A 13,367-nucleotide genomic window follows, 5' to 3' on the forward strand; every position below is an offset into this window, starting at 1 on the left:
TTATAATTTTAGCTGCAAAAAGTATATCGTCTAGAGAATAGACTTTTCTTACATAGTGTAGCAGATTCAACGATCGACTACCTCATCTAGGTGACAAGTATAACAGTTTGAACAGTTTTATGTAGCATTTCACCATCCCATTACATTCAACACAGTGTATAGTGTGTAGATCAGGATAAGATGGCTAATAGGACAAGATTATTCTTTGATGTGTAAATATACAGTGTATTATACAGAGTGGCACTTTTCCTGTTCGTTTTTGTTACACTCGGTGGTCAAACATTACTCTGATCTTTCTTAACTCAAAGGTTTGACCAAAGTAGATGTTATTATGTAAATTAAAGAGACCTATTTATTTAAATAAGTATTTATAAGTAATTACTTTTAACTAATTAACCATGAATGTAAATGATTAAAAAATAACATAGTTCCTAGTTCTCAAAAGGACATATTTAACTTAAATACAGATAAAGCATAGTTTTTCACACATTTTTAGATAGAATATACAGTACATTGTCCAAGAAAGCAAGCATAGCTATAAAACCTGTGTTTATCATATTTAAGAAGACTAAGATTTTATGTACAGACTTTATTGTATTTATTTAACGTGATGTACAGAACAGAAGACGGAGGCTTTGTGAACATGCATGGTTGATGCTAATGTCAGTGGGAAGTGGATGATCAGTTGAAAATGTATTCTTGGGAATCCTGGTGTGTTTTACTGTTGTGTGGAGCTGGTTTAATGTGTGGTCATGCACCTCGGTCTGTACCTGCCTGCTTCTGTGAACCTGAGTAACTGTGGATGAGTTGACTTGATACCACTGTGGGCTTGTAATGTTTTGTGGAACCAAGCTAGTTTTTTGCATTGTTGCATTACTTCTTATTGTATGGTGTTTTGATTTCTTTGAAAGTGACATATTATCAGTTTTACATGAATCTTTAGTAAAATGACAACCCCTCAGGGATGAATACTTTCTTTGCTATTCAGGTTATTCTTTAATACCTTACTGCTTTGTAGCAGGGACACAATTTCAAAATCATTTTCGATGATTTGATGTCCTGTTATATGTTAGTATAAAGATACTTCTTGATGGACAACTATATTTTATTTCTACTTTATTACACCATTGAATGTTATTTCATGTTTGAGCTCACAATATCTTGAAAACCAGTTTTCTCTTGTGCCTCTTGACAGCACACACTACTGACAAATAATGAAATCCCTGTTTGAAGCGATCTACTGACACTAATATGGATACACTGTGTAAACACTTCGACACATTTTATTTATTATTCTAAAATAACGTTATTTATCTGACCAAAACCAACAGCACTTATAATTTACAGTATAACTGAATTGGATATCAATCAAAGTAATTCTCCGGTTGGCATTCCAAAGCAGTGCAACTCAGTAAGCTACAACGGACAACTCAGGTCTCATTGCTGTTACCTACCTACACCTACCTCACTGACAAATCTCACCACTGACAAAAACACATGTTGGTCTCAACTTAGGGAGTAATTAAATCTTGCACTGAAGACAAAACAAAACATTTGAAGTGATTTTACTTTTGTTTTCTTTTAATGCCATTTAAAGTTCTATTTGTTTATTTGTTGTAGCACTTGTCTTCTTTGGCACTTATCATTAACTACTTATACTTGTGTACTATAAAATGTTCTCTATTCTGTATGCTTATGAGAATTGTTGGCCGCAACTATTTAATGTATTTGCATGTGTGACATGTTCTTGATATACTATATATTGTAACGAAATCACCACGGTGTAGTTGAAAAGTCATTATAGAACAGTTGTAACATTGTAGTTGGTACGTGCACTGGATTAAAAAAAAAAAAAAAAGAAGCTTATTCTTCTAATAAATGAGCAACTATTAATGTAACATTTTGTGTGTTTGTTATTTATAAAACATAAATATATTTCCCTTATTGTTTGGTCTATAAGCTATTATTTTGTTTTGTTTTTTTTGTTTTTTCAGGGAGCCTAGAGAGGTGCAGATCAGCAAAGTCAAGGAGCTGCAGTCTAAATCCACACTGGAACATTTTCTGTGCAAACTCTGTCTGCACCACCAGAGGCAAATCATCAGTGCTATTAAGTTCCTTCAGGCAGAGGTTATGGCGCTCGCACCCTCCAAGTCTTCACAACCGATCGTATCTGCACATGAACTCCGGCGAAGCTCCTATTCCCCAGTAAGACCCCATTCAGTCACTCCCAACAAGCCACAAGCTGAGCCCCCTAAATCTCACTCCAACCCAGAAGTTAGACCTAATATAAGCAGCTGTTTAAAACTAAAACCGTCCATTACACCAGCACCCTCTTTGAACATTTCCGATGCTAGCCTCATCCAGACTTCAGTCCCTCCCACAACTACACCTCCTACAGAAGCTAAAAACAGCAGTCAAGTCGATCACGCGCCTCTAAAATTGAAAATAATGAAGACTGGTAGTGTTTCAGCTGGCAATAAGTTATCGTGTGTGCTCACCACGTCTCTCTCGCCACAATCTGTTGACGACCGACAGGGTATCTTAAGTTCAAGCTCAGTCGAGATTCCTTGTGTTAGACTCGGCTCTCCCTCTAAAAAACATGAGCCTAGCCACACACCACCAGCCAGGCAACCTTTGTCACATGGTGATGACCGATCTGCAAAACCTTTATCTCTGTCAAACACTCCCAGGACTGCCAGAAAGTCCATCCGCCCACCTTCTGAACAACAGAACAATGATTACAATGATAGAATAATACTCGACCCTGACCTTGGACATTGTGATATTGTGTATATTAACAAACCTATTACAGAGTGTTTCAAAAAACGCCACCGGGGTTTGGTCCCGCGCCGCAATGCCCGAAAAAGCACAAGAGGACACGTGTACGCTGATGATGTGTGGGAGATAAAAACTGTTCGTACTCTGGCAGGAAGAGGGAACTTTCCCAATCCTTTGCTAGAGTTTAACACGACTGTTACCCCAAAACAAAAGCTCTCCAAGCCCAAAGGTGTGCCCCCTGTGGATATGCCGTGTGCTGTAGAGTGCAGGGAAGCCGTGGTCCAACAAATGGCCACACAAGAGCTGACTGAGAGCAAGTTGCCAGAGACCGGTCAGGCCCTAGAGACGACGGCAACCGATGCAGATGTTATAGTCGAAACCAGCCAAACAGACCAGACGCAGTTGGTAGAAGAGGCTGTTTGTCCATCATCAGCAGGGGAAGTAGACAATGCAAAAGAGAGTGTAGCACTAGAGATATCTGCTGAGGGAGAGAATCCCAGTGAAACTCAAGATACTGTCGCGCAAGTTTCAATAGACAAAGAAAAAGAAAGCACCATAGATGACACAGTGCAGCCCATTTTGCCAGAGACCTTATCAGAATCAGTGGAGGACAGTGTCATAGAACAAACAGATGAACAGGCTTCCTCAGATAACATTGAAGTTTGTGTTGAACAAAATGAAACCTCGCCAGAGGCGAAGGAAGTACCTCTAGAGGAAAATGTAACGGATAAAATGCAGGATGAAACAACTGAAGAGAGTCAGACAGATACTCTTGTTGATACAGAGAGGTCAGTAGAGACAGAGGGTGCCAGCGCTGAAGTGCAGTCAGCAGAGGTTACGATCACTAAACAGGAAACTAATACAGCAAACACTAGAACAGCCACTGAGTGTAGGAAAGATCCTAAAGAATCTGATATATCTTCAAAAACACTCGAGGATCTGTCAAAAGAATTGCTGCCATGGAGAAGAAAGAAAAATGTCCCCTTGGTGCCAAAGCTCATTGAGAAAACTGAAGAAGTCATTGTGGGTTTTGTTAGTGGTATGCCTGTTTTAGCGTCTGATAGAAGCCTGCGCCGTAGGTCAGGTCAGACGGTGCCACCCAAAGAAATGCCAAGCAAACGTATTCGCAAGGCACAAAACAAAAGTGATGAGAAGTTAAACACAGGATCTAGTAATTTAGACAAACCTCTCTCTGTGGAGCAGAAACCAGAGCCAGAGAAAACAGATCCTAGTTGTTCTGTCCCTTCAGTAAAAGGGGAGTCCCCTGACAAACCAGTAAATCCTGAGCTTAAAGTGTCTACAAGCAAATCAAAGGTGAACAGGAAAAGGACAGTTGTACAGAACACATCGTTAACACGGAATCTAAGATCCTCAGGCCAGGTTGAGTCTCCAACAACACCTCCTAGTTCTGCCACAATGGCTACTACTGAATCTGCTGTTACAAGTCAACCTTTAGACACTGAATCTAAACTAGACCCCTCTATCCAAGTGGAGTCTACCCCTCCTCCCACATCATCGCCTACATTAGACCAGGCATCCTCGCAAACCGCAAAAACATCCATATTTCCAGAGACCAGTGTAGAGTCGAAAACGGATGAACCTTCTGAACCTTCAAATAGCCAGCCCCAAAGTAAAGAAGACAGCCCTGTTAAGTCCAAACCCAAGCTGCGGCCCTCAAAGGTTGCTCCTGAGGAGAATAAGACTATGAAAGTTGATAGTGGACAAGTGACTACCCCTGAAAGTCCGGTAAAGAGTGAACCTCAGACTCAGGCAATGTTTTTGAGAAGTAAACAAACTCTTCCAAACGAGTCAGAACCTAGCAAGTCCACAGCACCACAAAAGCCCACTGTAGACTCTGAAGTAGATAGTTCTGCAAGTGCAGATACTAGTGTTGCAGACAGTGAAAAACCTACAATAATGCCTTTGAGACGTGAGGGCAGCAAGACTGAGCAGCCGCCACCTTTTGAGGACAAAAGACTGTCTTTAAGATCACAGAGACAGACCCCAGTGGTTAACAGACCAAATGAAGTGTCATCACCCATTAGAATGATAAAAATGAATGCCTGGCCCTCTCCAAGTACTCCAAGTACTTCAACAGCCATTGTCTTTACCCCCAGATCAGATCCACCTAAACATACTAGTGTCAAGTTCTTGGAGGCTCTGAATGGGGAAGATAACCAACAGGTAATCGCCAACCTTAACCTCAAGTATGACAAGATGCACAAAGGGTGGATGCAGCTTGACAAAGAGGGGCAACCAACACCTAAACACAGGAACAAATCGGACAGACAGGCGGCAATATGGAAGAGTAAACGCCGGGTTCGAAAATCCAAGACAATGGAAAATCCCAAATACTCCCCAGTGCAAATGCTGTTAATGAAAGGTTTTGATCTCAGTTCTATTTGTCGTTGGTTTCTCGAAACGACAGAAACCAAGTCATTGGTCATAGTAAAAAAGGTGAACACGCGTCTTCCCTCTGAAACACAGCTCTGTTTCCATAGCTCTGGTGCAGCTGGAAGTTCACAGGGCATCTATCCAAGTCTACAGGCAGAGCGTCTGAAAAAACACTTGAAGAAGTTTGCCATTGCATCACCTGTAAAAAGTAATCCCAAGAGTCAGAAACTCATAGCCAAAGCATTAGAGCAAGAGTTGATTGGTCTGGCTAAAGGGAAAGAGAAAAAAGAGAAAGATGTGGCTAGTCCTAGTTTGAAAAAGGTGTGTTCATCTTCCAAACGAGAATCTCCAAAACCTAAAAGTAGTAAAGCTCAAAATCCAGCAAGTGCAAGAATTTTAAGGAAATACTCAAATATCAGAGAGAAAATGCAGGTTCAGCATGCCAATGCAAGACGGAAAGACAAAACAAAAGTAAAAGCAAGTTTGAAATCGCTCAGTAAAGGCACAACAAAATCTAAACTGAAATCATTAAAATCGACATCTCCAAAAGTAAAAAAACAAGAGGACACTGTGACAAAATCTGACAAAAAGAAAACTTTGGTTGAGAAATCAAATGAAGAAAAGTCAGTAAAATCGCCTCCAAAGGATAAAGCTGTGAAGGCTGCAGGAGGCAAACAACTGGCCAAGGAGGAAGTAAAGAAGGAATTGCCAAAGAGAACTTCTCAAAGACTCGGACCCCCACCAGCACCTGAGCCTGATGTTACTGTGGCATCTAAAAATAAGCCCTCAGAGGGGTCTGGGCCAATTGTTACTCCAACAACTAAAAACAAAGCAGACAAAAAAGTGGAAGACAAAAAGGCGGCAGAAACCAATAAACCTACAAAGGCCAAAGCGGCAAAGGTTCAGGAAGAATCCACCGAAGAGGCTAAAAGTAAAAGCAGTGAAAACCCAGAGGCAGAAAACACCAGCAAAGTTCCCACCTCACCGGAGCAGGTACAGACCAGGTCCCAGAGAAAAAGCGATGTGACTGGTTCTGCTATCGCAACTCCTAAAAGCGTCTCAAAGAAGTCTGTAAAGAGTAATAAGACAATAGCAACCCCAGCAGAGGAGCTCACACGCACCCGAAGTGGAGCCTTGAAACTTTCTGCAAAGAGAAGTCAGACTGCAACGTTACCTCGCAGTGCATCTAAAAAGGCTCAGGAACTCCTAGAGACACCTGCAAAACGGACCAGGACAAAGTAACTGCACACACAATTTTATTTAATTTTATCCCATAAATTATTTAAAACTGAATATAAATAACTTAAGTTTCTAGAACAGTGAAGACCGAAATAGTCTTTAGCATATTAATATTATATACAGTTCTGTTTGGCAATTCAGTCGTCTGGCCAGCATCAGTTTCCTTCTCTCTTCTTTTTTCACTCCGTCTTTACGTGATGATTGGAAATGCTTGAAGGAGACTGCAGTACCTTCATTCTTTTGTCTTCCAAGTGAACATTTGTAACTGTTTTGAGTGGGTGCCTTATCCTATGAAAAAGTGAATGTGAAATGTGTTCCTCTTTTAGGATTTCAAATTTAGTTTTACTTTGTGATTCCAGGGTTGTAGCTGTCCATACTGTTCTGTGCATGTGTTTTTATTACCCAAATTCCCGAAGCATTACATTTCTACATTAATTGTGATGCTCATTCAAATTCATTGTTTATTTTACTTTTATTTTATTTTTATTATTGTTGTGACCGTGCCCTGTTTTCAACATGTGTGGCAGAGATTAGGAATAATGAAGCCTATGCAAGACTTTACATGCTTTTTGTAGTGCCTGTAGCGATGCTGTGCTGGCGAGAGTTCAGAGAGTATTGACAAAAATGGTGAATGTGAACAATGTGAAAGATTGGCATTAAAGGAAAAGTACCTTTCTTTTATTATTCCCCATGTCATGTTATTTAGTAGCCTAGTAGTCACATGTTTGCATTAAGTGTTACTGTTTTATGGTTTGTCATTAAATGTTCTCTCAATGTGAAGTTTGATAAACATGAGTCACAGAATTTTAGCAGTGTTCTGTTGGAGATTTGTCATGTAAATGCAAAAAAAGCTGTCATATTTTAATGTTATTTAAGGAGTCGTGCAGCCTCATGTATTTAGCAAAGTCTACCAAATATCAGACTTGAACATGTTTATTCTTGGTATTTAAAGATTTTCATTTTTGTATATTAGTAAAGAAACTGCTTTATTTGTGGGATTTACATAAATGTGTCATCATCAAGGACATTGTATTTTTTTGCTGAGTTGACATAAATATTTCTTTTTAATGACTGCAGTGCCCGTCGTGTGTTGGGTAAATTCTACTGTTTGGTTTATTGTTTACAAAGATTTTGATGTTTTCTTAACTGAACTGTATCCTATTTTATCCCGCCACATCCATTCTGTTCCGTAGGCTTGCATCCATGTTTGTACACAATGACACAGAGGAACCAGGCCAAGCACACACAGATGTTTTAATTAATGAAAAGCGTGGAGGTTTGGTAAACATTTTGTCGGTGGCAAAACATACATTCAGCGTTATCGGGATCATCTTAGTTCAATCCCACAAACAATCCTGTAACACAAAAGAAACAAAACTAGGCCAAGATTTTCTCTTTGCAACAGTTCACTTCACGGGAAACATAGTGTAATTTACAACATTATGACATTTTTGTAGTTCGTATGATGGAACCGTTTTGGCCATCTAACCAAATAACTACCATATTTGTACTGAATTAAGCATTCTACTTCATAAGCACAAGCACCACTAAGATGTCTACCAGGAAGTTGGATGCACATACAATATATGCAATACAGTGCAGGTGGAGCATCAAGCCACATTTGACTAATGTTGCACCTCATGAGGAGCACAGCTTAAGATTTACAGTGACCAATCTGTTATTGCACACCACAGAATCACATCAATAGCAAAGTAACCAAATGGAGCTCTGTAATGTGTCAATATACCAATTGATTTTACATAGAGTTAGCAAAATCGAAAAACAATGGCACTCTGAGGAGAACCACCTCTTACAACAATGGACTTTTGAACAGTGAGGCTAACATTACAAACTAAATAACAGTTAATGTTCATGGATGAGCTTAATTTTTATCTATACACATTTATACATTCAGGGAGTAGTTTTCTTGGCACCAAATCCAGTATGTGAACAGCCAGTGAGAAGCTTCAGGCACAGAACTGTCCAGAGTTTTCTGTGTGTCCGACAGCAGTCGACCAGTGGCATGTCACAGTGTCCTGTTTGTACAAATGCAGATGAGTAGCATATTCAGTGTCCACGGAGACTTTTAAGTCCTCTTTCTCGACAGCAGCTTACAATCTGTTGAGCTTGACTCCACAAAAATAGAACACAAAATTCCTCTCAATTCAGAAAAAAAAAATAATGTAAAAGAGAAGCAGACAAGTGTGATATTTACAAAGACATGACAGGTTGTACTCCTCTCTGTGACCTCTGGCTGAAAAGTAAGGAATGTCCAAGAGGAATAAAAAATACTATTGTAATCTGCGGCCAAACAATGTCAAATACTTTACAGAGTTGCGGGATATTGTTCAGAGGTGTATATATTTTTCTTTTTTTTTCTTTTCTTTTTTTTACAACTTTTTTATTAATTTTGCAGAAAACAAAATATAGCAACTTTATAAAAATGACAATTGAGAAAATAAATAGAACAAAACACACTCTCACAATTTAGATGTAATATTCACATGGAAGACAACATAATATACATCATTATTAACATAGAAGAACAATACTGCCTGATACCGTATAACAACAAGACAGAGCTGCTGCTGCTGCTGCACTTTTGGTGAGGTTTTTCATAACCTTAATATTAGTCAAATAAAATGAGGAAAAAAAAGGACTTAATCCAAATGCAATTCACCTGTTACAAACAGACGTACAATTTAACATTTAAAATACTACACCAAAAGGAAATACAAATATATAGTATGTATATATATTAATATCTGTTAGGATTTCATTTCTATAGAAAGAATTGCTGGGGCAAAAGGCTAAAGGAGTTACATAATAATAAAAAAGAAAATACAGGATATGACTATACATAACAAAACAAACATGACAGAAAATATTTCTGTATCTCATTTGTTTTGAATTTACTTTTTTTCAATCATGACATTCTACTTGTTTGTTGGCAAACCATCTTCACATGCAGCAGTTTGCACTATTTCACTACAGGCTTTAGGAGCAGGATAAGCACCAGCTCCACAAGGAGGAAGGGTTTAGTATTTTACCTAAATCCCAATGGCACTGCCAGCACCACTTTATTTCTGTTCAAATCATTATTTTTTTATCATACAAGGCCTCGCACAACAGCTGTGTGCTCACTACGTAGCGATACCATGCATGTAGTATAGACGTGTATGATGGAGGACCTGCACCTCTGACATGTGGGCTCCATCCATAAAGGCAACGCTGTGCCAGTCTCAGGATGTCTTCTGCTTTTCTTCATGTGCGCACATGCAGAAGAATGTAAAGAAAGGATGACACCAAACTTAACTCCAGTCTTGGTTGAACCACAAACCTCACAGTTCAGCTCAAGAATCTCTCTGAGTCCGTCTGTAGCTTTAGTCCACTCCAACTGGATAGTTACTCCACCAGCAGTTTCAGATGGAACATGGTGATGGCCTTCAAAGGCCATGGATAAAGTGACACTAGGTGAAGTGTATTGGCTGATGCCCCACTCCTGTTATCATAAAATCCAGATACACGGAAGAATGCTGAACTTACACGATTGGTTGCTCCGAGATGCTGACGTTTGCACACTCTTAGAAGGGGAGGATTTTTTCTGTTTTACATAATACATGAATAAAGGTTTATATATATATATTCTTATACTTTTTCTTCTCCTCCTTCACTTGCATCCATCTTGTGTTGTCTGCTTATTTCTTTTGCATCTTCTACTCAGCAACGGGGAATGGGCTTTAGAGTGCTACATACAGCCCACACAGCCACACTTGATGGTCTTTTCTACCTCCTCCGTGAAGGAAGTACCATCACTGCACTCAAAGGTGTATTTCCGACGCTTCATCCTCTGGCTGGCGCAGCAGGCTCCTGTGTCACACACACCTGAACACTCGACCCAGGACACCATACGGGTGGTCTGACAGATGGCATACCCTCGCTGCACCTGGTAGAAGTCTCGCACAGGTTCCCCTCTGCACTCAGACTCTGCAACAGATACGCCTCCATAGTTAGACAGCTCAAACCACAGCAGGAACCACTGAGCGATGCACATATATAATGTTTTTGAGACACAGAGATGCTTTACAATTAGCTACAGCTAAGCAACAAAACAGTAAAAACACTGAGTGTAGACTTACCTGCATCGCACAGCTCCCCAGTGTATCCACTTTCACAATGGCAGTAGGCATCGCCAGTGTCTGAAATTTGGCACCGACCGTGCTTGCAGGACAAGTGTCGGCATGGGTTAAATAGCTCCCCCTGTTGGTTACAGAGTGCACCCCGGTACCCCTCTTCGCACTCACAACGATATGATTGGCTGTCCAGCGGGATACACTTTCCATGGACACACCTGATACAAAAGACATGTGTATCTTTTAGGACTTATTTTGATAATTATGGTAAAAGTTATAGTTTTGTATCTACATTATTTATAAGAAACACACTTACTTGCTGCCTTGGCAGGGGTTGGAGGAAGGCTGGTCACAGTGTGGCCCGCTCCAGCCAAGCTGGCAGTGGCACACCGGCCCATGAAAGCCGTCAGGCTGGCAGATGCCATGCACACAGTAGATCTTTTTACAAGGCTCACAGCCTGGCACCACACCAGGCTTCATCTGGGTTTTGGTGAAGTCCTGTAGCTCATTGTTGATGTACAGGTTCTGGATACAACCATGGAAACTGGTGCCATTCTGAATTTGCCACAATCGAAAAGCCCCCGAATGAGCATCCACAGGCATACCTGTAGACAAGATAAACACAAGGTTTCTGATGGAGGTCAACAGAAGAAGCAGCCACAGACAAACAGCAAACAAGGGGCTGTAATGATTTATGGGTAATGAAAATATATGCATGGGCTTACTGAGACACAAAGATTAGAAGAAAAAAAGTTCTGAAGGTTTTACATTAAAAACAACACAGCAAAGCACGTACAACTCAAAGGATCACAGTCTCTTTTCTTCGTTTCTTATCTAGACCATTGCTAAATGGTCAAATGTCATGTATAGAGCTGCGAATCTTGATGTAATACTCAGTCAAGTCAATAGAGGGCGGCCTTGCTTCATTATATATGCCAGTGAAAACAAGGTTGTGAGTGTGGCAAAATGCAACTACAGCACAAGGACAGGAGTGAGAGTGGGATGCATTTTTTGGCTCTGGTGAAAACAAAGCGGAGGGGAGGGGGGTGACAGTAGTGTAGTAGTAAAGAGTGCCTGCAGAGGAGGAAGGTGAGTTCTGGAGAGGGCCCCTACCCCCCACATAAAGTGGAGCTTCCCCATTAAGGGGCCGCGACGCCCCAAAGCTGTCCATTGTGGTTGGGAGACCTCCATCAATAGACAGGTTCACCATCTGGTCAAAGGTCACCAGCTCCACTGTATGGAACTGGCCATCATTGATGGTCTCAGTGCTGGTGAAAGGAAGCAGAGACTGTGTCAGTTAAACTGTATTATGGAAAGATCATTCAGAAGTGTAGCAGCTTACCTGTAAATGGCATGTCCAGGCTGACTGCCTGGGTCATAGCTCACTTTAACGTGACCCTGAAAGAGCTCCACAGCAATATGATCATTGTCTCCATTATATAACAGAATTCCATTGTCCTCAGCTGTTGACACCTGAGCAAATTTTACATGTAATTAGCACTAGAGAGCAGATTATAGACTACAAAGCTTTTGTACATGTACTTACCTGAAGGGTGATGTTGGCTTGAGGCCAGTTTTTTAGGTCAGATAGCAACAAGTATGAATCTCGGTCCACAAAGTTGACACTGACAAGCTTTTCACAGCGTGGTCCCCCAAACTCGGGTGGACACTGGCAAAGGGCATGGCCTCCCTGTTCCACACAAGGGGCATCATTCTGGCAGTCTGCCAGCTCACACAAAGACACCAATGATGGTGCAACCTCACACAGCTGGCCGCTATAGTGACAGGGACAATAAGTAAATAGCGGAGATTGCATCATTGATGTAAAATAATGTTTTTTACCTGTATCCCTCAGGACAGTCACAAGAGTATCCATTAAGTTCATCTACACACTGTGCCCCATTCTGACAGCGATGCTCCTCACAGTCATTATAGTCTATACTGCAGTCATCACCAACATAACCAGGAGAGCACACACACCTGAACAAACGGGAACCATTAAATGTGGAGTAGTGGACATGGGTTCAACCAGGGATCTCCATCCAGGAGCTCTCTAGCCCTTTCTCGGTAGCTACCGACACTGCATTTCTACATGACGACTCACATTTTAGATTTTTTTTCTTTTTGTTCTGAACGCACTGAACACAATATGCAAGTACATTTCTCCATTGAGAGAAAGTGTCTTTGAAGCATTAGTCGTTCTCTGTCGTTTTGTACTTTGTGTAAAAGTAGCCCGCCGGGCAAAAAAAGGTTGGAGACCCCTGAGTTAGACACTGATGATGCAGGCACTCACTTGGGGCCATTAGATGTGATGAGGCAGGTAGACTGGTGCTGGCAGGGGCTTCGACCTGGGGCGCACACATCCTCCAATTCTTCACACATCTCTCCTTTAGAGAAACCACAATTGAATAAATAAATAAATATAAACTTACACGCACACACACACACACACACACACACACTAACCGGTGTAGTAGGGAGGGCAAAAGCAAGTATAGTTGTTGACTCCATCGATGCATGTTGCTCCGTTTTCACAGTCATTGTCATCACAGTCGTCAGTGTTGGTTTGGCACCGTGGGCCCTCAAAGCCCAGTGGACACAGACAGCTGTCAAGTACAATGTTAGAACCATAAGCTCCAAAGTATTGTGCTTTTGTAGCACTGAATGAAATAATCTCACCTGTATTTTCCTTCATCCTCCTCTTCAACTTGGCAGGTTCCTCCATTGGCGCACGGGTTACTAACACAAGCATTAAGTGCTGTTTCACAGTTCTTTCCCTAAGATAAAGGAAATTTAATTATGCTCAATTAACATTAACAACAG

General features: G+C 40.9%; 1 protein-coding gene across 3 annotated transcripts in view; it reads right to left on the minus strand.

The window, feature by feature from the left end:
* Window positions 1–7,655: 7,655 nt before the first annotated feature.
* The window catches only part of slit1a (slit homolog 1a), a 57,183-nt gene continuing 51,471 nt past the window's right edge, over window positions 7,656–13,367 (minus strand). For 2 of the 3 annotated variants that reach the window (XM_079560121.1, XM_079560120.1), the window contains 10 exons: window positions 13,224–13,321; window positions 13,011–13,150; window positions 12,838–12,931; window positions 12,387–12,524; window positions 12,091–12,319; window positions 11,887–12,017; window positions 11,619–11,812; window positions 10,861–11,149; window positions 10,551–10,762; window positions 7,656–10,398 (listed from right to left, as the gene is read on the minus strand). In XM_079560121.1, the coding sequence (XP_079416247.1) occupies window positions 10,160–10,398; window positions 10,551–10,762; window positions 10,861–11,149; window positions 11,619–11,812; window positions 11,887–12,017; window positions 12,091–12,319; window positions 12,387–12,524; window positions 12,838–12,931; window positions 13,011–13,150; window positions 13,224–13,321 (1,764 nt within the window). In that variant the 3' untranslated portion in view covers window positions 7,656–10,159. The remainder of the gene's footprint in view (window positions 10,399–10,550; window positions 10,763–10,860; window positions 11,150–11,618; window positions 11,813–11,886; window positions 12,018–12,090; window positions 12,320–12,386; window positions 12,525–12,837; window positions 12,932–13,010; window positions 13,151–13,223; window positions 13,322–13,367) is intronic. The other variant, XM_079560122.1, reaches the window with a different exon arrangement.

Source organism: Gobius niger (genome assembly GCF_951799975.1).
Source record: "Gobius niger genome assembly, chromosome: 7".
Classification (NCBI taxonomy): domain Eukaryota; kingdom Metazoa; phylum Chordata; class Actinopteri; order Gobiiformes; family Gobiidae; genus Gobius; species Gobius niger.